We start from the raw sequence: 27860 nt of genomic DNA on the forward strand, positions 1-27860 counted from the left end.
GTATCTGCCAATCAGAAATCATTAAACACTCTTCCAGATGTTCACGGTGTTTCAAAGAAATGTGTTAAGTTGTGCAGTCACCAAGTCGTGTCCAACTCTTTGCAACCCCATGGACTGCAGCACACCAGGCTTCCCTGTCCTTCACTATCTCGGAGTTTTTTCACACTAGTGTCCATTGAGTTGGTGATGCCATCCAACCATCATCTTCTGTCACCCCTTTCTCCTCCTGCCCTTAATTTATTGTATATTAAGGACTCATTTTCACTGATTAATAAGCATAGGAGTCCCCCCAAAAAAAAAATAAAATAAGCATAGGAGGGGAAAAGATAAAAACGAGCTTCAGTGGCCATCAGGACAGTAACATTAATTTCCCTTGCCAGCAAATGTTTGAAAAAGTTAAGACTCAGCAAGTATAGAACAAGCTGAGTCCTTCAGACAAGGAGTAAGCAATAAACCATCGACCTCAACCATGAGATGGCAGCGACGCAGATTGAATTAACTGATAGACACCATTTCTGCTGATCTTATTTCTTTTCATGTCATTTTATTTCCTTCAATAAGGGCCATTTGTAGGAGTGATGTTCCTGGTTTAAGGGAGGTGAGGAGGACGAGTTCCATGCAAGGGCTGCAGCTTGGAGTGAACAGAGCAAGCCTGATGGGTGACTCTAGGCTCCAGGGGGTCTCAGCGGAGCACAGAAGAAGGCCCCCAGGCAGTTTGGGGGCACAATCCAGGTGCACCCACACCCATGGCACCCAGCTTCTGGAATGTTCTGCCTCGGAATGCATATGCCCAAAGGAGAAAACCTGGCTTCAGCTGTAGCTGTAGGAGGCATTTGTGGGTGGGGGCAGGACACATTTTGCCTGAAGTGTGGGAAACAAACTCTTACATCCTGCATTGGCAAGCAGGTCCTTTACACCAGCAACACCTGGGAAGCCTCTGTGTGTGTGTCCTAATCTCCTCTTATCCACAGTTGTATTGGATCAAGTCCCATTCTAATGACCTCATTTTAACCTCATTATTTCTAAAAACCTTATCTAAACACAGTCACCTGTTGAGGTCCTGGGGATTAAGCCTTCAACTTAGAAACTTAAGGGTGGGGGAGGGGACACGATTCAGCCCATAACAGGGGCTCCATCTCTTGTTCCCAGTCAGCTCTGTTCTGTGGCCCTGAGCTCTGCAGATTCCTTACCCATCCCATTCTTTCCTCTCTGCTGTTGAGCTGCCTCTAAGCGATCATAAACAGCAGCATCTCCACTAGCTGGGATCTCCCTGTGGGGAGCATGTAGCTGCCACCCCTCCCCTCCCCCAGCACACACATTTGCAGATGGGGAGTGTGATCATGTTCTCACACACACACACACACATGAACATGGGTACACACAAGCGCCTGGCAGCTGTATGAGACCCTGGTTTTGAGAACACAGGTGTGACTCTGACCACCTCCATCCCAGAACTTATGTATGTGTCTGACCTCAAGCTTTGCTCCTCCAGCCCAGCCTCACCTCTCAAACCCCAGAGTTGTTGCTCTCACTTCCCACTAGACCCCAGCTCTTGGCTTGGACAGATCTGATGCCAAGGTACTCAGCGATGATTAATCTGTTCTGTTGGACAAACGTGCCTCAGAGGCCAGTGCGGTGCCAGGCATGGAGCCAAGGGGCAGTGACGGGGACAGGAATGTCCCAAGGAATCTGCCACTGGAAGCTCAGAGCCGGGAGCAAATGCAAGAGCTTGATACCATGTCAGGCTCTGATTGTGTCCCAGTGCTTCTCAGACGTCTGCTCTAACCTTGATGTCTGCCCAGAGAAGTAGGCAAAAAAAGCCCACTTCAGGGCTTCCCAGGTGTCACTAGTAGTAAAGAACCCGCCTGCCAATGCAGGAGACCTAAGAAATGTGGATTTGATCCCTCGGTCAGGAAGATCGCCTGGAAGAGGGCATGGCAACCCACTCCCGTATTCTTGCCTGGAGAATCCCATAGACAGAGGATCCTGGTGGGCCACAGTCCACGGGGTCACACAGAGTTGGACATGACTGAAGCAGCTCAGCACACAGGCACATGCCCCCGCTTTACTGAAGAGAAAACTGAGGTTCATGGAGGTTAACCAGCAAAGCACGAAAGAGGAACCCGGGTCTGTCTGCCCTGAGGCCTGGAGAAGGAAGACTTCAGCTAGAAGGCTGCCTGGGCGGTCACTGGTCCCTCTCCTCCCCCGCACACCACCCCCCACTACAGCCACCAACATCCTGTCCTATCTCCCTGTAGCAGTGGGCAGCCTGGTGAATTCCTCCCCCAACTCTGACAAATGAACTGACACATGGGCCCCATGTCACAGCCTCCCCTGATCTGTGGCATTAAGGACTCAGTTTCAAGGCCAGGGTCCTTCAGCTCCAGAAAGCCCCCAAAGACCCTGTTGGGATCAGAGCTCCACAGCTTTTGGGGAAAAACCGGCCACCCTGCGAAGGCTGCCTCTTCACCCTGCTGCCTGAGAGGGGCTGAGGGGCGGAGGGCCGGCCCAGCGGCTGTTTGTCTGGGTGGAGCCTGTCGTCACACTGCTGATCCGCCTCCGGCAGGCCCCTCTGTGCCTCCCTGAGCTTCTGTGCTCACTGTCACCACACTGCTGGTTCCAGCCCCTCTGCTTTGCCCCAGGGCCCTGCTGCCCTGTGCTCTCTTCCCAGACGAAGCCGGAGTCAGCCGAGGCCACTGACCCACCACTGGAGCCATGGTAGGGCCAAATGGTACTGCTGGTTGGGTCAGTTCAGCCGGTCAGCCCCACCGGCTACATCCAGACTGAGCCTGTGAACCTGGCTTGGGGCAGGGGGCAAAACTGGGCAGGCGTGGGGCTGAGGGGTGGCCACAGGGAAGCATTCAAATTGGACTCGAGGCTCTGAGGAGCCGTTGGGGTGCTGGGGAAGGGATAGAAGAGGAAGGCCTGGGTTGGGCTCCTGTGTCTTTACTCGGTTGCTGTGTGAGTTTGGGGGAGTTACTGCACCTCTCTGGGCCTCAGTTTCTGCTCCTGAAAATGACCGTTGATATCATCCATCCAGTGGTATCGCTGTAAGGCCTAAAAAGGTATGACATGTGGAGGAATCCAGGCACACAGCAGAGGTCCCTCAAATGGGAATCCCTTTCCCAGGGCTCCCTGCTTGGCTTCCAGGCCAGGAAAGGCTACCATGGAGTCTCCCAGACGCGCCCCTTCCTGCAGGAGAAGACTGGTGGGAAAGCTGAAGGCCAGTTTCCTTCCTTCTTGGGCCACTGGGCCAGTTCATGCAGCCCCTCCCCCATTGTCCTACTCAGCCCAGGGCACCTTATACTACTGGGTCTTTCAGAGGGCTCACCACACTGGAGCCGGAACCCAAACACTGCTTTCTCCAGCTGCACCCCTGATCTCATCTCCCTGCTTCTCCTAAGAGCGCTGAGTTTTCTGCATGATCTGCCCAACCCCCCAACCGTCCCGCTCGGCCATGAGCTGATAGAGGAAAATAGTAGCAGGAAGCCCCCACAGGGCCACTTGGCTTCAGAACTTCTGACATGTGTTTAGGCTTCCCAGGGGTGCAGAGGGGTGACAAGGGCAAACCGGAGGCTGGCTCAGTGCCGTGGCCTCAGCCTCCGTCTCTACAATGTCAGGGCAGTGGATGGATGGGGGTCAGGCAGCCTGAGACCACTCACTGGAGGTGACCCAGCTTTTGTCCTATCACATAGGTTCACGGGTACAAGGGGGTCAAATTCCAAAACTGGGCAAGGACCTATGGCTGTTGCCCGGAGATGTACTTTCAGCCCACATCCGTGGAGGAGGTCAGAGAGGTGAGTATCTTGTCTCAGAACAGTGCCCGATGGTCCAGCCACCAGATCTCCAGTTCCATCCGGAGATGTAGATCAGAAATGCCCCCAGAGAGGAGGCTGAGAGGAGGACTTCCCGGCTAAGACCCACATCCCCACCCCAGAATTGCTAGCCGGGCAACAGCACCATGGGGTTGGCTCCAACTGAACTCTGCTGTCACGTGACCACCTGGGGTGTCCACCAGTGACTGTCCGGTTGTTATTTCTGGCTCAGGCCTCTTCCCTGAGCTGCAAATTGGCATATGACTTCTTTCATCAGAGACATAACAAACTTTGATGCCCCGAAGGATGTTTTTGATGTTTCTTTGCTTTCAACCTATTCTATTGCGGTCTTCCTAACTCTGTACCAACCACCTGGTTGCTCAAACTAGAAGCCAGGAAGTAGGTCACTGTCCTTTCTTTACCCTTATCTGACTTCAGCAAGTCCTGGCTTGGAAGTTTCTAGAACCCACCTCCTTCTCTCCAGCACTGTTGTCACTAAGCCCAGGCCACCACCCCTTCCCCACCTGCCATGGCCTGAAATGGCCTCACTACTGATCTCTGTCCGAAGCTTTGTGACCCCGTGGACTGTAGCCCACTAGGCTTCTCTGTCCAGGGGATTTTCCAGGCAAGAATACTGGGGTGGGTTGCCATGTCCTTCTCCAGGGGATCTTCCTGACCCAGGGATCAAACGCACATCTCCTGCTCTGGCAGGTGGATTCTTTACTTTTGATCACAGGAAAAACCAAGCTTTTTCCTACCTCTGTATCTTAGCCCTTGCTGTTCCCACTGCCTGGGATGCCTGTCCCTTCACTTTTCCCGGGACCAACTCCTTTGCATCCTTTAGCACTCAGGGTAAATCACCTCCTCAGAGACTTCCAGACCACTTCATCTGAGGATGTCCCCATCTTCTGCATCTCAGCTCCTTGCTTATTTCTTTCACTGCATTCAAAACCTGCAGTTATTTCATTGACATGAACTTTTTCATGCTTTTTTCTCTCTCCCTCATAAGGATGTAAGGCCATATTTTTCCTGTTTTCCATTGGATCCTTAGCACACCTAGCCCTTTATCGGGCACACAGGAAGCACTTAATGAATATTGTTGAATAAATGAGTGAATGAATGAACGAATGGACAAGACCCAACCTCTGCTCTTGAAAGGCTTACCCCTAAGACAGGTTGCATAGGACTAACCCAGAGGATGCAGATGTTTCACTAGTATTAGCAGACCACAAAGAGGGGAGAGATTCACGTGTTTGTGAGCCTGTTCATAGTGTGTGTGAGGGCACTCAGAGGAGAGTGGTGGGAATGACATGGTCACCACTGGTGATCAGCACCACCTGCTTCATATCTGTGGTCTCACCTGTCCCCATCCATACCTGTGAGGTAGTGATTATTAGCCCATTTAACAGATGGGCAAACAGGCTCAGAAAGGCTTTGGAATTTCCCCTTGTTATTAAATACTAAATATCAGAGCCAGATTTTAAACCCGGATTCGAAGCCCCCAATTTCTTAAGCAGAAAAATGAAGAAAAATGATCACTGTGTCAGCCCGGAAAATGAATAGGAGCTCAAAAGGGAGCTGGGGTAGGGCAGTGGGAGATGAGGGGAGGACAGGTGGAGAATGATCAGAGTCTTCAATGGCTGGTGGGGGATGTTTGTGGAGCAGAGAGGGCAAAAGAGGAAGGCTAGGAGGTGGAGTGGCTTTGAATGGATCTGAAGTCCTTGAATGCGGAGAAAACAGGCTTCATACTGAGCTGAGGGCTGATGTCCTGCATGCGAAGTTTGTTCCAAGCCCTGCTGGCCTGCACCCCGCTCACTTTCTGGTCCTTCTCTCTAGCTCTTTCTTGGAGTGGCCCGCACAGCGGCTTCCAGCCAGGCAGCACCTGGGGGACTGTGGGTGCAACACCTGGGTTTCCTGGCTGCCTCGCAGAGAAAGGCCTGGGCTGAGGCTGATGCAGATGCTGCCTCCACAGGTGCTGGCCCTGGCCAGGCAGCAGAACAAGCGGGTGAAGGTGGTGGGCGGTGGCCACTCGCCCTCAGACATCGCCTGCACTGACGGCTTCATGATCCACATGGGCAAGATGAACCGCGTCCTCAAGGTACTCGGAGCGCTGGGCTCCCTGCCTCTGCCCCACCCCATGCCACTCCATCCCAGACTCCAGGGTGGACGCGGAGCCTTCTTTTCCCTCATGCATCATCCCCTCCTGGCCTCTGAGTCCCAAAGTGACCCCCCCCCCCATTCCTGGTCCACTTGTGGTCACCCTCACCTCCCACAGGCCTGCCCTGGACTCCTTCAAGCCTCACATCTGGTCTGTGTGCATCCTTGTGGCCACAGAGAGGATGTCCACAAGTCAGGCCCCCAAAGGTGGATTCATGACAAATCCAAGATTTGCACCTAACTTGTTCTGCATATAGGGAAACTGAAGATCAGAGAGGGGGAGTGACTTGCCTAAGGTCACACAGCTGACCAGTGGCAGAGCTGGCCACAGACTCAGGAGTCTGACACCAGCCCTGTGCTGGGATACATTAATCCAGGCGTCTCACACCCTCCCCTGCCCTGCCCACAACCAGGAGCCTGCCAGGGAGTGAGAGTGCAGGCATGTGCAGGGCTCTTGTTCTCACCTGCCAGGGCCAGCTCCTCTGAGCTGTCTTTTTTGCCTGGTACCCACCCCTCCAGCTCTGCTAGCAGAGATTCTAGATTTCTCTGTACTATGTATTTCCTGATTTGCTCAGGCCAACCATCTCCACCCCGTAGAAAATGCTCTGGTCAAAACATCAGTCATGGCAGGAATTAACTCTGATCGCTAATTAGTGAGGACCGGGCTCTGGTAATTGATTTTGCCCAGGCTGTGTGCTCAGGGTCAGTGAAATGTGTGTTCCGGAGTCCACAGATGTGAATCCTTATCTCGGTTCCACTGCGGATGTTTGTGTGACCTTGGGCAAGTGACTTAGAGTCCCTGAACTTCAGTCTCCATGCTGTGAAATGGAGAGACTACTCCTCCCCTCCCTCCCCCACCACTCCTGGACAGCCATGGGGGTCTCAGGGCATAGAGCCACTCTCCCACATGGCTGAGGGGACCTGAGCACCAGTCCCAGCCCTAAGGTGACCTTGAGTAAACCTCTTCTCTTCCCTGCCCCTTATTTCTCTCCCCTGTGACTAGAAGGGTTGCACAGGACAGTCCCTGAGCCCCAGCACTCTAGGGCTCTGCCTGCACGCCCTTTTGGCTGCCTGCAGCGGGAGGCAGCTTGGGCTGACTGTGGGCTGGGACAGATATGCTTGTACTCACAGCCTTGCGTGGCTGCAGGACGAGGGCTGGGTGACAGCCTAGCTCACCCTAGCCTGTGCCGGTCTCTTGCAGGTGGACACAGAGAAGAAGCAGGTGACCGTGGAGGCTGGCATCCTCCTAGCTGACCTGCACCCCCAGCTGGACAAGCACGGCCTGGCTTTGTCCAAGTAAGAGCCACCTCGCCCATTCCCAGGGCGGGTGCCGGTGATGACCATCACTCCCAACCCTGACCTCAGCCAGACACTCAAGGATCTGACAGGGGCCAGAGAGGAGCACATTTTAGGATAAACTTGTTTCTCTGGATCCCTGTACAGGGTACCCATCTCCCCATCCCCGGGTGTCCAGGGGCTATTATATGTAAATAGAAAGAAATTGTTGTTTAGTTGCTAAGTCATGTCTGACTCTTTGCAAGCTAAACTGGGGACAAGATTCCCAGGCAGGAGATGAATCAGCTGTTCTGCTTTGAGGGGCCTCGCACCACAATCCTGGGAGATATTGTCCCAGGAAGACTAACCGTGTCCCTCCTCCTCTCCCCAGCCTGGGAGCTGTGTCAGACGTGACCGCAGGTGGCGTCATCGGGTCTGGAACCCACAACACAGGGATCAAGCACGGCATCCTGGCCACACAAGTGAGTTCACTTGCTTCGATGCTGACCACCAGGGAGAGGGGAGGATGGGTCAGGGCCCCTTCACCCTTGTCATCGATGCTCCTGACAAGCAGGCATTCCAGCATGGTGTTGGCAGGGCTCTGTGGGGGCCTTGAACACATCTGGGTCTCTCTTCTGATGGAGACTCTGCAAGGCCCTCCAGAAACATTGTCTCTCTGAACCTCATGAGTCCCCAGCAGACACAAGTGACGAAGGCACCCCCATGTGTGTTGACACAGCCCCATCTCTAGGGAGCTTCCTGGCCACCCTGGGGAAAAGGGCAAGCAGAGCAAAGGGTTCCATCCCCAGGGAAAGCTCTGAACTGGAAGCCAGGCAGGGCGAAGGGCCTTTTCAGGTTAGCAAGTTGGGGAGGAGCCAAGAAGGAGCTGAGCACATGGGCCTGGGATCACATCTGACCTTCACCCAAAAGCTTTTAAGATTTTTTGATGTGGACCGCTTTGCTTCCCTGGTGGCTCAGATGGTAAAGAGTCTACCTGCGGTGCGGGGGACCAGTGTTAAATCCCTGGGTTGGGAAGATCCCCTGGAGAAGGAAATGGCAACCCACTCCAATATTCTTGCCTGGAAAATCCCATTGGGTGGAGGAGCCTGGCAGGCTACAGTCCATGCGGTCGCAAACAGTCAGACACGACTGAACGACTTCACTTTCTTTTCTTTCACTTTTTACAATCTTTATTGAATTTGTTACAATATTGCTTCCTTTTTATGTTTTGGTTTTGGGCATGTGAGATCTTAGCTCCTCAACCAAGGATCAAACCCCCTGCCCTCTGCACTGGAAGGCAGAGTCTTAACCACTGGACTGCCATGGAAGTTCCCACCCAAAAGTATTTCTTAAACTTCATGGGAATCCAGTATGGGGCACAGATTTGGGACTCAGATGTGGGGCCAAAACCTGCCTCCCACATGCATTGGGTGTGCACATGTGTGCAGGTTGTTTAACTCATCTGGGCATCCCTGTTTTCAGCTGTTACCTCAAGAGAATCTTCCTTAACCTGTAGGAGGTTGGGGGTTAATGAGACAGTGTGTATGAGAGCCTGGGGGCCCAATGACAGTTCACGACACTTGCGTCGGGAGCCACCCCTTCCACCTGCAATGCAGGAGTCCCTGGTTCGACTCCTGGGTCAGGAAGATCCTCTTGAGAAGGGATAAGCTATCAACTCCCCACCCCTTCCACCTGCGATGCAGGAGTCCTTCGTTCGATTCCTGGGTCAGGAAGATTCCCTTGAGAAGGGATAAGCTATCAACTCCAGTATTCTTGGGCCTCCCTGGTGGCTCAGACAGTAAAGAACCTGCCTGCAATGCAGGAGACCTGGGTTCAATCCCTGGGTTAGGAAGATCCCCTGGAGGAGGGCATAGCAACCCACCCTAGTATTCTTACCTGGAGAATTCCATGGACAGAGGAGCCTGGTGGGCTACAGTCCATGGGGTCACAAAGAGTCTTTCACTTTCACAAGGGACTTTCACTTTTACTTTCTTTCCCTTAGGAAGCCCAGGTGAGTAAGACAGGCCCTGGCACATGGGGGTGAGAGCTCCTCTGTTTAATTCTACACTTATGCTGATGGCAGGGAGCAAGGGGAAGACACTGGCATCTTTAATATCTACTGTCCCCCAGGCACTTAACTGGGTGCTTCACCCAGTCTCTCTGAGTTGGTTATGACCCTCATTTCACAGATGAGGAAACAGAGAGGTTAAGTCACACATCCAAGATCACACAGCTGGTGAGTCAGTGCCCACCTTTATTATTGCTGGACCCCGCTGCTGTGTTTCACTGGCCAGTGCTCAGCTCATCCCCAAATCTCCAACAAAGTCTGTTTGTTTGTGTTTTTAATAAAAACCATCCTAACGCCCTCAGTCCCACAGCAGGCCACTGTGCCCCACTTCTGCCAGTTTCTCTTCTCTGGTTTAGGTCGCTGTTAATCAGAATTAGTTCAGCTTTATCTGTTCTCTCACCCTGGGCACCCTGCCACCAACCGCACATGTCAAAAGTAATTTCCATCCCAGTAAGCAGATAGCAGAGTGTGGAGAGGAACTTCAGCAGGCAATGAAAGAGGGTTCCTCTGGAGACAGGAGCCCAGGGCAAGGAGAGTGATGTTCATCACCTGTCTCCAACTGGGCGGCCCACTCTGCAGAGCCCAGAGATTCTGCGTTTGGTAGAGCCAAGTAGGGGAATCTAGTTCCTAAGGCAAGGGAGAGGTCCCCAAATGAGAAAATGGACTAGACTTGGCTGAGATGGTGCTGTGGGCAATGAGCAGACAGCCTGCAAGGGACTCTGGTCCCCAGGGCTGTGTGTTGGGACAGCAGAGCCAGCTCCGGACCCCCAGATGCATGCACACCCTTTGCCTTTATGAGCCATTTCCACCCAGGGCCTCGTGCTCTTTGGAGTTGATTTCATCTTAGCTCTCTTCCGGGCAAAGGACAAGCTTGCTGAATCCTGACTTTGAAATCTACAGGATGAGCAAGGCAGCTGGGGGAGGGCAAGCCACTGGGGTGCCATGGAAATGCCTGTGATGGATGGGCCCCCTCCCTGCTGAGGGCTGATGCCACCCAGAAACAGCCCCCCTCACTCCATTTCTCCTCCTACCCTCCCCCAAGACTGAGGCTCCCTCGGGCTGTGATTGGAGACCTAGCTGGGAAAGTCTCTGGGGCCAGAAACATGGTGGGAATCATGGCCAGATACATCTGGGAATCGGAGACACTTGGCCTCATTTGCAAGGACAAACAGGGAAGTGAGGGGTTTGCCAGAAGCCTGGGGATGCTGAAGCGTGGTTCTTCTCCCACCGCCAGGTGGTGGCACTGACCCTGCTGACAGCCAATGGGACCATTCTCGAGTGTTCAGAGTCCAGCAACGCAGAGGTGTTCCAGGCTGCGCGCGTGCACTTGGGCTGCCTCGGAGTCATCCTCACAGTCACACTGCAGTGTGTGCCCCAGTTCCACTTGCAGGAGACCACCTTCCCCTCAACCTTGAAAGAGGTACTGTCTCTCCTTTGCCACTGCTCAGCCTCAGAAAAGAAATGGAGGACATTAATAAGTCATGCTCCTCTGAGCTCCTCTGCAGGTCCCCAGAATGGGGCAGTGAGCTGACCTCACCAGCCCTTCCTTGACCCCAGAATACTGTGGCAGTATCCCTTTGTGAGCAGGTCAGTGGAGCTCAGAGGAGCTGGATGATGAGGGGCAGAAAGGATGGCTTCTGAATGATAGGATTGTTTTTTGAATGAATGAAAACCCATGTTGGTTAGCTGGGAAAATGGATGATTGGATGGATGGATGAATGGATACATGGATGGATGACTAGATGGACAGATGATCAGATGGATGGATGAATGGATGATGGATTGATGCATGGATGGATGGATAGCATGCAATAGACCAGAAATGCCTGATAAACATGGATCTATCCCTGGTAATTGCTAAGCTACAGGACTCAAATCTATGGTTCCAAGTCCCTCAGCGTCTGAGCTCCTCCATAGTCAACTCACTATTCAATATGAGTAGACCCTCTGCACAGATGGAGTTGGTAGTGATGTGAACACTACTGGCCCCACATAGTTATGGTGGAATTTGGGGTCAAACTGAATGCTGGCAGTACCACCCCCAAGCTGTGACCTTGAGTCAGCCATTTAACCTTGCTGAGCCCGTTTCCTCATGCAAAAACAGAGTAAATCATGTTTACCTGAAAGGATTGAACCTGAGAATTAACTCAGATAACACTTGTAAAGTATCTAGTTCAGTACCAAAACACGCTCCCCAGGGTACCTAGTCAGTGAAAAATGGAAAATTCTGTTATCTAGCATCTGGTCTAAAAAATCCTTACCATTGGAATTTCTAATACATTATAAACCTTACAGCAAAGGATTTAAATGCAGAAGGTCCTTTATGCAGAGGCATGGTGTTTGGTGGGGCCTCCCTGGTGGCTCAGCGGTAAAGTGTCTGCCTGCAGGAGATGCAGGAGACGCAGGAGATGCAGATTCAATCCTTGGGTTGGAAAGATCCCCTGGAAGAGGGTATGGCAACCCACTCCAGTATTCTTGCCTGGAGAATCCCATGGACAGAGGAGCCTGGTGGGTTACAGTGGGTGGGGCTGCAAAGAGTCGGACCCAACTGAAGCAGCTGAGCACACATGATGTTTGTGGAACTTTAGCCCCAGAACTCTCCACTGGTGGCTGACAAGGTGATTCCAGGGATGCTCTTGGGCAGGGGTCCCCATTCCCTGAGATCTAATGCCTGATGATCTGAGGTGGAGCTGATGTAGTAATGACAGAAATAAAGTGCACTTGAATCATCCAGAAACCATTACCCCTGTCCTGGTCCTTGGAAAACTTGTCTTCCATGAGACCAATCCCTGGTGCCAAAAAGGTTGGGGATGCTGGTCGAGGGGATGCGGCATTGATTCCTAGAGCATCAATGCTGAGCATGTGTGGGCCAGTCTTGGCAAATGAGTTGCCTGATGCTTTGGCCCAAGAAAGGATTACAAGGACATTTCGTGGAATTGTTTGGCAGTGATACTGTGTGGCTAAGCCAGGGAGCTCCAAGAGGGTAGAACCAGTCCACCTGGAGCCACCCCAGACTCTGAGCCACCTCAAGAGCCTGCTTCAACTAGTCACATCCCCAGACCAGTGTTAAGGGGCTGATCTAAGCTTCTTGTTCACTCCAAGCAGGCCCTAGCTTCAAATACAGTCACATGCCGAGGATGAGGGCTTCTACATGCTGCATTTTAGGTCGATGCAATTCAGCGCAAAGCAGAGGTCGACACTCCCCTCAGGCCGTGAGAGTAGATGTGGTCACCCACAGAGAGAGGGCTTGGCTGAGGAGAGAAGGGAGCCTTAGTGCTCAGTCCAGAGCAGAGCAGCCAGACGAGTCCAACGCTGTGAGGAGTTGGGGAGCAACAGCAGGGTCTGGTCATCAGGAGATCACTGCTGACTTCAGTGAGCATGGTGTCAATGGAGCGGTGGGCAGGTTAAGGGGTCGGCATCTCAGGCAGAGAAGGGAGATGGGCAGAGATCACCTTCAATAAGAAAGGGACCACCTTCCAGCCTCTCACTTAGGTCAGAACTTGTTCATTTTTAAGCTGAATAATTTGACCCAGAGATAAAGAGATTGCTTCTTCTTTTGCCAGTAGGATTGGCCCCGGGGCTCCTACCAGGGCATTAGAACCAAGTGGACAGACAGACTCCACCCTCTTCCTGCTCCTCCTTTGACCTGGCAGAGATGTATTAAGACTGACCACACCTAAGGCCTGGTTCTTGCAGTCTTATCTCAGGCTGTCCCCCAACCCCAACACACATACACAATTACACAGCAATGAATGCTCGGTGAGTATTTAGAGGGGCTCTGGGGAGGCAGGCAGCCCCAAGCCTGATTGTGCAGCTCCCTCTGTGGAACCTGGACCAAGCCCTTCAAACTTTTGGAGCCTTTATTTTTTAAATTATTTGTCTGGTCAGGTCTCAGTTGCAGCATGTGGGATCTAGTTCCCTGACCAGGGATCGAAACCAAGTCCCCTGCATTGGGGGCATGGAGCCCTAGCCACTGGACCACCAGGGAAGTCCCTTCTTTGCCACTTTAAAAGTAGGGTCAGATTAGATGAACCTGAGGTCTTTTCCAGCCCTGACATTACATAAACCAGTGCAGCACTTGGATACAAAACTGTGCCCCACCCTGGAGACAGAGGGTCCTTCTCTCCCCTGGAGCATCTGGGGATGTTCTTGGGTCTTATCCCTGGGGAGGGGCATGAATCCTGGTGTGGATTCCCCCACCGTTCCCCTGTGACCCCAGCCCATCCCTCAAGGGCTCACAAGGCTAGATGCTGCTCCTCCTCCTCTTCTGTGAGTCAGCAGGTCCTCTGTGGATTCTCTCTCTCTCCTCTGCACAACTCTGGCTGCTCTTCCACCCGGAGCTGCATGGGTCTCCATCAGGCCCATCATCAGTGTCCATCACGCCCATGGACAAGCCTTCCCCGCCCAGTTTTGGCCACAAACAAGGACTGTGCAGAGGGTGGGTGGCATTTACAACCCTATGATTTCCTCCCAGGGGCGTGCTGTCCATGGCCCTGCATTCAACTCTCTTTTACCCTCTCCGCTCAGAGCAGCCTTTAAAGGGCCCCTTCAAGGGGCTGGGAACGCTTGGGAGGAAGAGTAATATGCAGGTGGGAAGCCGAGTCCCAGGCTGCTCCCTGCTCCCAGTCTGCTCAGTGACTGATCAGAAAACTGTCACTGGAGCAGCTTCTCCTCACTCTTGCTCCCCCTGAATGTTTTCCTTCCGAAAAGAAAAATGATGAGACCTCATTTCCAGGAGCAGGCAGGTGCCTGAGAACCAATGTGTGCTTAATCACTTAGTCGTGTCAGAGTCTTTGCAACCCCATGGACTGTAGCTCACCAGGCTCCTCTGTCCATGGGATTCCCCAGGCAAGAATATTGGAGTAGGTTGCCATTCGCTTCTCCAGGGGATCTTCCCTACCCAGGGATCGAACCCGAGTCTCCCACATTGACAGCAGATTTACTGTCTGAGCCACAATGAAGAATTTATTAACATCCACCCCTCTCTGAGGTTACCCTCTCCTGCCCACCCCTGTGCTGTGTGGTCCATTTCAGACGCAGCTCCCTGCTTCCCAGGTCTGATTCTCTTATCTGCACCTCAACACAGCTTCTGAAGGCCGCTCAAAGCCATATGAGGGGAAGGGAGAGTTGGAATCAGTGCTTCTGGGCAGAGGGGCCAAGAAAGGGGTGGCCTCCCTGGCTTCTTATGACAAGGTCTCAGCATTCCCAACTTTCTGCAGTCCAACTGGTATGAAATCACAGTCAGAGAGAAGACTGGAGGATTTTGGAAATGGCTGTCAACCTTTGCCCTTTATGCCATGCAAATCATAATGAGATGTGAGAAGTACAGCCGGCTGCCTGCGTCACCGCCTCCCCCTGTGCCACAGGAAGCAGGGTTGGTCCCTGGGACACACCAACCTTGTCAGCAGCATCCCAATGCCCGCCACTCTCTTGAGTAGCTGGCCAGTGACGACTAGGTAACCCCCAACCATGGGACAGGTAGCCCTCAGCTTCTGCTCACAGGCCTGGTAATCAGTTCTCGTGAGTCAGTTCAGTAGGGTGCTAATTTTGGAGGGGATGGAACCCTCTAGAACCCTTCCTGCCAATGACATTCCAAGGAAGACGTTCCTCTGGGGCCCACCCGCTTTGATGGTGCTCCCAGGAACCACCAATTAGACTTGAGGAAACATGATCCTGGGGACCCTCCTCCCCCAGATAGGATTGTTTGTAGGCCCTGAAGAGAGTCACAGTGGGATGGGTCCAGGGCAGGGGGCTCCATCCTTCAGTGACCACACAATGCTCAGTTAGGGACCACAGGGACACAGAGCTGGGTGGTACATGCTGCCTGCCTGGAGGAGCTTGGAGTTTAGCATGGGAGGAAAGATATGCCTTGTCCCTCTAAAGCAGGGAGGAAAAGAAATGACAGATGCCAGGAGAGAGGCACAAAGTGTGCTGTGAAAGTGGCTCCATTACTCCATTCTGGTGGGAACCTGGGCACCCTGAAAGGGGTGCCACCGTTACTTTTACTGCTGAGATTCTGGGCAACCTGGGAAGGCCCCGGAGGCTGGGACAGGAGGGAAGGGGGATTTTCCGCTCTCTCAGTCCCATCCTCCAGGCAGAGCTCCAGACCATGTTCCTATCCTCCCAGGAGAAATAGTTCTGCCCAGAGGAGATGGGCCATGGGTCCATCACCCAGTCAGGATGGAAGTGATAGTGACAGGGACCTGGTGTTTCTTCCTGAACTTTTCACGGATCTACAGCCCAGCAGAAGAGGGCCTCCTCTTCCAATAAGGAATCATAGGGCGCTTTCTTTTCTTGGACTCCAAAATCACTGTGGACAATGACTGCAGCCATGAAATGAAAAGACACTTGCTCCTTAGAAGAAAATCTACAACAAACCTAGACAGCATATTAAAAAGCAGAGACGTCACTTTGTGGACAAAGGTCCATATAGTGTTTTCCAGGAGTCATGTACGATGTGAGGGTTGAACCATTAAGGCTGAGCGCCAAAGAATTGATACTGTCAGACTGTGGTGTTGGAGAAGACTCTTCAGAGTCCCCTGGACTGCAAGGAGATCCAATCAGCCCATCCTAAACAAATTAACCCTGAATATGCATTGGAAGAACTGATGCTGAAGCTGAAGTTGCAATATTTTGGCCACCTGATGCGAAGCCAACTCATTAGAAAAGGCTATGATGCTGGGAAAGATTGAAGGCAGGAAGAAAAAGGGATGACAGAGGATGAGATGGTTGGATGGCATCACCGACTCAATAGACATGAGTTTGAGCAAACTCCAGGAGATGGTGACGGACCGGGAACCCGGGTGTGCTGCAATCCATGGGGTCACAAAGAGTCGGGTATTACTGAGCGGCTGAACAACAGCAGCAAAGAACCCTGCCGCATTTACTGTGTCCAAGTCCCTATGGCAGCGGATAGGATGAGGGTTTGGGAAACTGGCCCACAGGCAAGATCTGGGTCACTACCTGCTTTTATAAATAAAGTTTTCTTGACACACCACAACGATCCTCATTAACGTATTGTCGGTGGCTGCTTTCATGCTACCCCAGCAGAGGTGAGGAAACAGAGAGAGCAAAGCCTAATATATTTACTATCTAGCCCTTAACAGAAAAAAATGTGCTGATGTCTGCCCTCGAGAAGAAACCAAATGTGAATGAGAGGCTTGATGACTTTCAGGACAGATGTATGCTTCAGTACCTGTAATATACTTCTGGGATGGATGTAATATAATAAATAAACACCACTTAGAATGGAAAGAGACAGCATTGGTGGGGGTAGGGGTGGGGTTGAGTTGAGCATCTGAGTTACAGCACATCTGAATTCAGATCTGACCCTTTTCACGTGGTCACTTGTGGGCAGTGGCAACAGAACTGGACAGAGTGTGTGGAAGAAGTCCTCTTAGTGCTGAACTATTCGGGCTCGATTCCATTGGAAATGGAGCCCTGCTGGGGATTTTTGAGCTGTGTCTTGGAATGCTTCCCTGTAGATGTTGTCTGGAAAGATGAAAAATGGGGAAAATTATGAGGCTAGTGCAGAAGAGCCAGTGAGAGCTAAGAAGGGCCTGGACTAAGCCACGTTAGCAGGAGCCGATTTTAGGGGAAGGCTGGAGAGATACGAACAGAGATGCAATCGGGTGACCCACAGCCTGGGCTGACGTGTGGCAGGGGAGGTTCGGGATGGCAGCCAGGTCACTGGAAGGTGACAATGGTCCGCCCATTCCTGTATCTCCTGGGCCCCATCAAGCATCAGTTAACAAGTCAGGGGTCCTCCCTGAAGTGATGACCAGGACCCAGAATCCTAAAATTCCACTGCTCCCAGGTGCTCCAAATTGAAGTTTTAGATGGACTCATTCCTTGGTGTTTCACCTTGGTTTTTCCTTCCTTTCTGGCCAGATATGGAAATCACAGGTGGTTTTTGTTGTTGTTCAGTTGCTGAGTTGTGTCCAGTTCTTTGTGACCCCATGGACTGCAGCGCACCAGGCTTCCCTGTCTTTCACTATCTCCCAGAGTTTGCTCAACTTCATGTTCATTGAGTCAGTGATGCCATCCAACCATTTCATCCTCTGCTGCCCCTTTCTCCTTTTGCCTTCAATTTTTCCCAGCAACAGAGTCTTTTCCAATGAGTTGATTCTTGGCAGCAAGTGGCCAAAGTATTGGAACTTCAGCCTCAGCGTCAGTCTTCCCAATGAGAATTCAGGGTTGATTCCCTTTCAGATTGACTGGTTTGATCTCCTTGCTGTGTTTACAGCTTGTAAACTACTTTCACATCCATGACCTCCCTTGGTTCTCACAAGAGTCCTGGAAGGAAAGAAGGAAGGAAGGAAGAAAAGGACAGAAAGCTATTTCTGTCTTGGTTCTACAGATGAAGAGATGCTGCTTCCTGAAACTCGCAGCTGGGAACCTGGTGGGGAATAGGGCTAGATCCCCAGATGTGTGCCAGGATTGCTCACATTCAGAACCTAAACTCTCCACTGGGTACATGCCACAGGCAGGCACTCTACTCAGGAGCTTCAGCATAGATTATCTCATTTCATTTGTACAACTGCCCATGTGTTGTTGGGGAGGGTGGGAAACCAAGGCTCCAGGGATATGGATCCGGCAAGGTTGTGCAGCTGCCAAGTCACCAGGCCAGGACTTGAATCCAGAACTTACTCCAAAACCAGCACTCTCCCCCTCCCTCCCAGCTGCCTGTCAAACCCCAAATCTGCATCTCCTTTGGCTCAGAATCTGTCATGTGTCAGCCTGATGGGTGTCAGGGAGAGATGACTTGCTCTGTGACATCTCGACGTATACGGATGAGCCATTCAGAGTCAGACACTCCTGTTCATTTTATTAAAGCCCACTGCAGTGTCAGTGGTTGTGGGAATAAGAGAGGATGACAGTGATGCTGCCAACGACAATGGAAGAATGATAGTAGCAGCAGCAGCTTACTCCTGTATGGAGCTTACCGTGCTCATGACACCACATTAAGGGCTTTCTAGGCATTAGTGTGTTTAATCTTCATAACAATCCTGACATAGATACTGTTGTTAATCCTATTTTGCAGATGAGGAAATTGAGGCACTTGCCCAAACTTATACAGCTAGTCTTTGTTCAAGTCAGGATAACCGAGAACTCATTTTTATCCTCTGCATAATTCAATGAAGTCAACCTATAAAGTGGACCATTTTAATGCCCGTGGCATGCGTGTGCTCAGTCGTGTCCAACTCTTTGTGATTCCATGGACGGTAGCCCACCAGGCTCCTCTGTCCATAGGATTATCCAGGCAAGAATACTGGAGTGGGTTGCCATTCCTTTCTCTAGGGGATCTTCCCAACCCAGGGATCGAAACTGTGTCTCTTGCATCTCCTGCATTGGCGATAGATTCCTTACTACTTGACGTCCAGCATCTTATAGGACACACCCCTTGTTATTTGGCAATGTTAGGACAATTTGGGATATTTTCTTTTGATGGGGGGCCCCAACTTCCAGCATCCCCACCATCAAATGTGACCAACACAATCTCTGCTCCTTTCTCAGGTTCTTGACAACCTGGACAGTCACCTGAAGAAATCCGAATACTTCCGCTTTCTCTGGTTCCCACACAGCGAGAATGTCAGTGTAATCTACCAGGACCACACCAACAAGGTAGCTGTGGGCATCTTCCCCATTCCCCCACACTGCCCAGCTCCCAGGGCACCTAACACTTATTATCATCCTGATGATCGGTGAGAGATGAGAGGAAAAGCAAAGGGTGAACATCCCTGAGCATGAGGAGAGAAGCACCAAATGCCAGAGGGTGGAAGGAGAGGGAAGGTGGTCCCAGTAAGGGTCCATGAGTCTGTGAGCAGGGATACAGGAGTAGGAGGTCAAGGGACAATCCAGATGTGGGAAGCAGAGACAGAGGTGTTGGCAGGACTGGCTAATGAGTCCTAAGCAGTCAGGATAGACCTCAGAAGCCAGCTAGCGCATCCCACCTTCACTCCAGCACCCCATCCTTCCCACCCCCCAGGGGAAGAAACCCATGGTTCTGTCTCCTCACCACCATGTCCTTGGCAAACAGGCTGCTTCTCAGCAGAATAAAATAAAGCCATCACTTAGGAAGATGTTGGAGAAGGCAATGGCAACCCACTCCAGTACTCTTGCCTGGAAAATCCCATGGATGGAGGAGCCTGGTAGGCTGCAGTCCATGAGGTCGCTAACAGTCGGACACAACTGAGAGACTTCACTCTCACTTTTCATTTTCATGCATTGGAGAAGGAAATGGCAACCCACTCCAGTGTTCTTGCCTGGAGAATCCCAGGGATGGGGGAGCCTGGTGGGCTGCCATCTATGGGGTCGCACAGAGTCGGACACGAATGAAGCAACTTAGCAGCAGCAGCAGCAGGAAAATGTTGACCAGACAAGTCAGGCAAAGGCCAGAACACCTACTATGTGTATGGGGCTGGCATGGGGTTCATAAAGGGTGACTGCTGAACACCAGGCTCATCAGCTCTGCAGAGAAGAGACATAGGCATTTCTTGGTCTTGAGCAAAACGATCACATAAGCACGAAACAGAAGGGGACAGGACATGGGGATCGGCAGTGCCACCAAGAATGAGGCTTTCAATCATCCTGGCAAGTGGGTTCCCCCTCCCCCAGCACACACACTCTCCTGGGACACTCAGCTCCAGCTCGGAACTGACCACAGACTCTGCTTCCCAGCCGCCCTCCTCTTCAGCCAACTGGTTCTGGGACTACGCTATTGGATTCTACTTACTGGAGTTCCTACTCTGGATCAGGTAGGAATGCTACTGTATCTTTCCCCAGCACCTGCCATCTACTTCTGGGGATGTGGTCCATCAGGAGAACAACATCCCACCTTCAGACATGCAAACTGGGTCTGTCTGCATGGTCCAGAGCAGTGAATTCCAACGCTGTGGAGCTTTTTTTAAAAATACCCATGCCCAGGCTGCACACCCTGACTCATGGGTGATGTGAACCTTCCTATTGTCCAGTTTCTTACCTCCTTCCCAGCCTGAAGTCTGTGTTCAGGCTCAAGCACCAGACACATAACTATGAGTGATGAGGAAGGCCTATGGGTCCTTGAGCAGTGATGCTATATTCAGCCAAGACGTGGAATGGCATCTGATAAAAACTTTTGAAATGTTTCATACACATAAATAATATAGGCAACACATATTTAAAGTATGTTGCTGCTATTGTTGTTGTTCAGCCACTAAGTGTCAGACTCTTTGAGACCCCCTGGACTGGAGGCCAGCAGGCTCCTCTGTCCATGGGATTTCCTAGGCAAGAATACAGGAGTGGGTTGCCATTTCCTGCTCCAGGAGATCTTCTTGACCCAGGGATCAAACCTACTTCTCTTGTGTCTCCTGCATTGACAGGCAGATTCTTTACCACCTGGGAAGCCCTTATAGTGTATAGATATATTTAAACTTATTGTAAAGTGTATCCATCTAGTCTTTTATCTTGGAGACTTTGGTGTCTTATTAAAGACAGTGAGTCCAGCCTGGAGGCCATTGCTCCATCAGATGATGGATTGGGGGTGAGAGTGGAAAATGCCCAGCCAGACTTCTCTCCCCTTCCATCACAGCAGCCTGGCAGCTTTATGTGCCTGTGTCTGTGGAGTCCAAGCCAGGAAGCATCCAAATAAATTGAGCTCTAAATCACAGTGGCCACATCCCGGGCCGGGACACATGCTCTGAGGGAGCTCCATGGCCTGTGAGCCCCGCCCATGTGGCTGTCATTTAGTAGCTTCTGAAAACCATGTCCACTTGGCCTCACCCTTGCAGCTCTGGGCCGCTTGCTGAGTCATGTGCCCAAGGATGCAGTGGTGAAAGCTAAATGATGGATTGGGTCTTGGTGATTTGGCTTCCCCGGTGGCTCAGTGGTAAAGAACTCGCCTGCCAATGCAGTAGACACAGGTTCGATTCCTGGGTCAGGAAGATCCCCTGGAGGAGGAAATGGCAACCCCCTCCAGTATTCTTGCCTGAGAAATCCCATGGACAGAGGAGCCTGACGGGCTACAGTCCACAGGGTCACAGAGAGTTGGAAGCGACTTAGGACGCATGCACTGTTGGTGAGAATATAAACTGGTGTAGCCACTATGGAAAACAGTATGAGGTTTCTCAAACAGTTAAAAACAGAATTTCCCTTATGACCCAGCAATTCCACCTCTGACTATATGTCAGAAAGAACTGAAAGCACAATTTCAAAGAGACATTTGCACATCTGTGTTCACAACCAAAAAGTGAACATAACTATCCAACTGATGACTAAACAAAATGGGACATATAGCTATGCAATGGAAAACCAGACAGCCTTTAAAAAGGAAGGAAGTTCTGACACAGGCTACAATGTGAGCGAATCTTGAAGACATGATGAAACCTGAAATAAGCCAGACACATAAGAGGACAAATATTGAGGATTCCACTTATACGAGGCAGCCAGAGCAGTCAAATTCACAGAGACGGAAAGTATGGAAGGTTGTGGGAGAAGAATGGAGGTTGCCGGAGGCTGGAGGGAAAAATGGGGAGTTAATTTTTAATGGAGACAAGAGTTTCGGTTTTGCAGGATTCTGGAGATCCACTGCTCAGTGATGTGAATATACTTAACACTACAGAACTGCACACTTAAACAATGGTTAGGAGGCTAAATTTTATGTGTTTTTTTTTCTTTTAAATCACGATTAAGATGAAACACTCTAACACTAAAAACAACCTAGTCATTAAAGAGGGAGAGAAGAATAAAACGTAGGCTAAAATCCATAACTGGAGCCCTGGGCAGCCACAGAGAGAGTGTTGCAGGGGGATCATCAGGTTCCCTGGAGGGATTTCCAGGCTGCAGATTAGCACATGTGGCACAGGATGTAGAGAACAAAGCCCCAGTTTGTAAAGGACTCGGTCCACTGCTCGCAACACAGCCAGTACTTAACCGCTGGATAATTTGATGATCATGACCCCTCTGCCCTGCCCCCCAGCACCTTCCTGCCAGGCCTTGTGGGCTGGATCAATCGCTTTTTCTTCTGGCTCCTGTTCAATGGGAAGAAGGAAAACTGCAACCTCAGCCACAAGATCTTCACCTACGAGTGCCGCTTCAAGCAGCATGTCCAGGACTGGGCCATCCCCAGGTAAGGGCCGAGTGGGCCACCCTGCGGGTGGGTCAGCAACATATAGCTCCCTTTGGGTCCTGCTCATAGCCTATGCACTGCCAACCAGGCTCCCCATCCTACCTGTTATTTCTGGGGGAAACGGAAAGTTCCAAATCCCCATTCAGTGTCCTTGCACCATTGTGCCTCTCGGGAAACCAGCCAGGGGATCCACTCCACTCTCCCCATTGGCCCCTCTCCAGCCATGAGGCTGGGAGAGCAGGTTTAGACTTGAAACATAGGGCTTTGTGGCCAGCATCTGGTTCTTCTAAAAGACTGTACCCTGTGTTCAGTCCCTCCGTTAGCAGAGCCCACCTGGCAGGCTGGGGGCCTCTTCATGGGGAGGGACCCTCTTGAGACGGAGGCTAGGTCTGTACCCGACTCACTGCAGCTTCCTCTCTGAATTGCCCCTCTTTGTCTTTCTCCAGGAAAAGGGGGATCAGTGCTCAGGGCTCAGGAGATCCCTCTGTCACAGTGTTCAGGGGCTGGGGCCACCAGACTCTCAGGGTTGGACTATTAGAAAACGTAGGAATCTTGGCATCAGAGTGGCTTGATCCTATCTGAAGAAGAGGAGGCCACGGCCTGGGACAGCTGTGGCCAGAAAAGAGACCTGAGGAGAGCCTCCAATTGGGTGGGGGTCCTGGGGGCTGGAGCAGGAGCAGGAGGTAGCTCTCTGCTTCTGTGAGAAGGACTTTAAGAGCAGAAGCCATGAGGAAGGGGCTTCCTGGGGGCCATGCTGAGCCTCATGGGACATCTCCGGAGGCCCCTTCCTCAGGTCTGGGTTCCATCCCCTCTCCCACCCTGGGCCGAGGGCAGAGAGAAGACCAAAGAGGCCCTGCTGGAGCTGAAGGCCATGCTGGAGGCGAACCCCAAGGTAGTGGCCCACTACCCCGTGGAGGTACGCTTCACTCGCGGGGACGACATCCTGCTGAGCCCCTGCTTCCAGCGCGACAGCTGCTACATGAACATCATCATGTACAGGTGAGTGGTTCGCTCGGGGCAGGGCGGGGCTGGGGAAGGCGGTAGTGAAGGGGCAGGGCTGCGGAAGCAGGTCCCTGCGCTTCGAAGGGCCCCTCCCTCCTTCCCCAGCTTTCAAGGCCAGTTCAAATGCCACCTTCTCCAGGGAGACTTCCCTGGTCCTAGCAGCAGAAAATAGTCTCTCTCCTTCCCGTTCCAACAACTACCCTTTCTAGCTGTACTGTGTTAATGTGGTCATTAATGTTAATTAATATATAATATTATTGTTAATTAGAATTGTTTTATTTATATATCATAATTATAATTGTTAGTTATTATTGGAGATATTATTAATATGTACTATTAATTAATATGTAATACGTAATGGGCTCCTCTGGTGGTAAAGAATCCACCTGCCAATGCAGGAATCACAGGTTCAATTCCCTGGGTCCAGAAGATTCCCCTGGAAGAAGGCATGGCAACCCATTCCAGTATTCTTGCCTGGAAAATCCCAGGAGCCTGGTGGGCTATAGCCTATGGGATCACAAAGAGTCAGACACAACTGAGTGACTGAGAATACAGGCAAATGTTAAGGTTAATATGCAAAGCTACCCTTTGCAAAACTGATATTAAGGAATGACAAGTTTATGCTGTTTCATGTGCTGCCCTAGGCAATGATTCTGAGAGCCCGGAACATTGGGTTGAGAAGGACTGTGAGGCCAGGTTTCAGTTCAGCAGAAAACAGAGTTATGCCTGGACACGGCGCCCATCTAGCCAGCTCCGCCGGGCCATAGGCAGACACCTTACACTCATACTGTGTTACTGTTTCCTGAGTTGGTTGGGCAATGACCTCCCATGTGAGGCTTAAGGACACACACAGTTTAAGAAACTCATCTTTTCTAAAACTCCTTGCTTAAGACACATCTATCTTCCTTCCCATCCACCACTGATACTAGTCCTTCCCTGACTTTGTAAAAGACAAACAGACCACCTCTCACCCAGCCTGAATCTTACTATGCTTTATTTCTCCCATCTGTAAAATACCCCCAAACTCAGGGGATCCCAAGGGACAATTTAAGAGGGCGCTGCCCTGGAGGGGGGTCCGGAAGCCAGAAAAGAGAATTTCAGAAACCCACACTGAACAGAAGGCAGCTTATTTCACGCAGGGACAAACTTAGGGCCTGGCTCAGTCCTCAAGATGTCTGTCCATTTTGTCCCTGCCTGTGAATGCAAATTCAGAAGCAAGAAAATTCGCCTGGGGGCTGCATCATAACATTTGAGTTTTTGTGAGTTCTGATTCTTCTCTGTCAGTAAGTCTGACTTTGCAGCAAGGACTGACCAACTAGGTTATATTGGCTGTGATTTCCATACATCAAATGAGGTGATTCTGATAGAAATATTTATATGTCTATTTATTTATTATTAAGATTTTTTGTATATATCTTTTAAATAATCTTTACATTAAATTTTTAAAATTTACATTTTAAACTATTTAGATTTAAAATTCAAATCTTTAAATAACTGTATGTGCTGTGCTTAGTCACTCAGTCATGTCCAACTCTTATAACCCTATGGACTGTAGCCCACCAGGCTCCTCTGTTCATAGGATTTTCCCTCTGTTCATGGGATTTTCCAGGCAAGAATACTGGAGTGGGTTGCCATTTCCTCCTCCAGGGAATCCTCCCAACCCATGTCTCCCGCATCTCCTGCATTGGCAGGTGGATTCTTTACCACTAAGTCACCAGGGAAGCCCAAATAAGTGTGTGTGTATATATACACACACACAGAGGAAAAAATGTATTAATTTAAAATTATTCACACTCATACACATGGGGTTGCAAGGAGTCGGACATGACTGAATGACTGAACAACAACAAAAATACAGCAACTTTCAGTTGACAGTTAAAATATATGTAAGAGGTTGTAAACTTTTTCCAAATCTGTCTGAGCAAAAGCTGCAGGATGCTGAGTCACTGCCATCCGTGCTGTGTGGACAAGTGCTGGGCAAGATGCCTGATAACCATGGGTGAGACCACACAAGACAAGAGCATAGCCTCACCTCCTTCTGCCCCCTCCTCAGGCCCTATGGCAAGGACGTACCGCGGCTGGACTACTGGCTGGCCTATGAGACCATCATGAAGAAGGTGGGAGGCAGGCCCCACTGGGCCAAGGTAAGACGCGTCTGTTGGAGCCTCACCCTGGGTGGGAGCTGGGCAGCTACTGTGAGCCAGGGCTTCCACCAGAGGGCGCCTCTCTTCCCTATTGTCCTGCCTGCCCAGGGCTCCAACCTCCTGGGGAAACTGTGAGCTGAGCAAGTCAGAGGAAGGAGGACCTCCACCTTCCAGCTTCTCTGCATTCATGTTCCAGCAGCCCAGTGACTGTAGTTCCCTTCGAGTTTTTAGTGCTCACTTTTCATTTTATTTAATTCTCATAGAAACCCTATAAGCAGGCTAAGGCAATGAGTCCATTCAGCAGACAGGAAACTAGGGGTCTCTCAGAGATGATGGGACTTACTAATTAGCAGTAGAACTGGGGCCAGAGCCCCCTCCACTGCCCGACGGCAAATGGAACAGGAACTTTAATACTGCATTTTAACCGCTTCCTTCTCTGCTTTCCAAGAACTTCCTCCCTCCTGTTTGGGTTCTTCACATTATATGTATGTGCATGCATGTATGTGTGTGCGTATGTGCACACACATAACACATGTGTTTGTGCATGAGCCTATATGCATGTATACATGTGCAGACATGGGTGTGGTACACGCATGTGGGTTTATGAGTGTGTGCATGCATATACCTGCACGCATGTGCTCTGTGTGTGCCAAGGGATGGGGGATCACACGTGGAGGCACACAGACACAGGTTTGCAGCCCCGCTGAAATGCCGGCTCCGGGAAACAAGGCCTGTTGTCTCCGGTTGCTTCCTCAGGCCCACAACTGCACCCGGAAGGACTTTGAGAAAATGTACCCGGCCTTCCAGAGGTTCTGTGCCATCCGAGAAAAGCTGGACCCCACGGGGATGTTCCTGAACGCCTATCTGGAGAAAGTGTTCTACTGAAGCACAAACAGAAAACAAGTCTAGCCCACCTCATCCCACCTCCAGGCCCACCTCCCACAGGGCTGAAGGCTCAGTGTCCCGCTATCCTGATGGGGAACAGACATCTCCCCTGGGGCCCTCTGCCAGGACACCCACAGCTTCTCTGACCCACAGCAAGGAACCTGGGTCTGGGCATCCCCTACCTCCTTCATCCTCACAACACCCTGGCTAAGGAAGAGCACCAAATCCCTTTACCTCTCCAGCAGCATCCTCTTGGCCCAAGCCTGCAGTCACCACATCCTGTTCCCAGGACACAGAGAAGCCCCCAAACATTCTGTGTATCTAGGAGGTAAGGATTCGGCCATTCACAGGTTCCACCTGCTAGCTGGATGTCTGGAGCTCCAGGGATCACCCTGCCTACCCTCATAAGGAGGAGTCCCACCAGCATACGTTTAGACATAGAGGTCGTGTGTGCTGTGCCCTGCTTCCTTTCACCCTCCAGGGTCTTTCAGATGCTCAGAGGCATGTGCCCTGCCCTGGGACTGTTCTCTTCAGGGGGTCCACTTGTCCACCTGACCTCCCATAGCCCAACCTGCAGCATGTCTATTCCAGGGATGTTTGGAAAGGGGGACTTTCCTTGCCTTCTTTTTAATAAAGGCCAAGAGTTCATTTAGTCTAGTCTCTGCTCCTTCCTCTCCATCTCCAAGGTAATCCTTTGGGAACAGAAGGCTCCTTGATTCCCCAGCTTCCCTCCAGAGTCTTGGACTTGCCTGGAAAATGCTCTTCATATTCCTTTTGCAGTTTCAAGTGGCCTCTGACCTCCCACATGTTGTGGCTAGTATTTCACAAAGCTTTTGTTGAATATCTACAAGGTGCCAAGTGCTTTGGGGGAAATTAAAAGAACCTTAAGACAGGCTCCTGGATCAAGAAATGTATATTCTAATCATATGTCTCATAAGAGGTTAATATGCAGAAGATACAAAGAACCCCTACAATTTATCAACACAAAAACAAACTAATCAAAAATGGGCAAAGGACTTGAATACACATTTCTCCAAAGAAAATATACAAATGGTCAATAAGCACATGAAAAGATGCTCCATATCACTCATCATTCAGTTCAGTTCAGTTCAGTCACTCAGTCGTGTCCGACTCTTTGCGACCCCATGAATCGCAGCACGCCAGGCCTCCCTGTCCATCACCAACTCCCGGAGTTCACTCAAACTCACATCCATCGAGTCAGTGATGCCATCCAGCCGTCTCATCCTCTGTCGTCCCCTTCTCCTCCTGCCCCCAATCCCTCCCAGCATCAGAGTCTTTTCCAATGAGTCAACTCTTTGCATGAGGTGGCCCAAGTACTGGAGTTTCAGCTTTAGCATCATTCCTTCCAAAGAACACCCAGGGCTGATATCCTTTAGAATGGACTGGTT

General features: G+C 51.1%; 1 protein-coding gene across 2 annotated transcripts; it reads left to right on the forward strand.

The window, feature by feature from the left end:
• The first annotated feature begins 328 nt into the window (after nucleotides 1-328).
• On the forward strand, nucleotides 329-27103 carry LOC109562556 (L-gulonolactone oxidase). Of its 2 annotated transcripts, XM_070794973.1 has the most exons (12): nucleotides 330-2718; nucleotides 3696-3797; nucleotides 5788-5913; nucleotides 7174-7268; nucleotides 7639-7729; nucleotides 10550-10735; nucleotides 18832-18939; nucleotides 19996-20072; nucleotides 22271-22420; nucleotides 23255-23419; nucleotides 25476-25566; nucleotides 26323-27103. In XM_070794973.1, the coding sequence occupies exons 1-12, from the start codon at nucleotides 2716-2718 to the stop codon at nucleotides 26449-26451; spliced, it is 1323 nt and encodes a 440-aa protein (XP_070651074.1). In that variant the 5' UTR covers nucleotides 330-2715; the 3' UTR covers nucleotides 26452-27103. The 2 variants fall into 2 exon arrangements, with proteins under 2 accessions (XP_070651075.1, XP_070651074.1); XM_070794974.1 differs by lacking the exon at nucleotides 3696-3797 and having other exon boundaries at nucleotides 329-2718.
• Nucleotides 27104-27860: the final 757 nt, after the last annotated feature.

Source organism: Bos indicus, chromosome 8 (genome assembly GCF_029378745.1).
Source record: "Bos indicus isolate NIAB-ARS_2022 breed Sahiwal x Tharparkar chromosome 8, NIAB-ARS_B.indTharparkar_mat_pri_1.0, whole genome shotgun sequence".
NCBI classification, from domain to species: domain Eukaryota; kingdom Metazoa; phylum Chordata; class Mammalia; order Artiodactyla; family Bovidae; genus Bos; species Bos indicus.

Bases quoted from the DNA above. Each gene is read 5' to 3' on its own strand.
- LOC109562556 (XM_070794973.1), top strand. The intron at 7,269-7,638 runs GTAAGAGCCACC...TCCTCTCCCCAG, and splicing joins CACGGCCTGGCTTTGTCCAA to CCTGGGAGCTGTGTCAGACG. The intron at 20,073-22,270 runs GTAGGAATGCTA...CCTGCCCCCCAG, and splicing joins GAGTTCCTACTCTGGATCAG to CACCTTCCTGCCAGGCCTTG.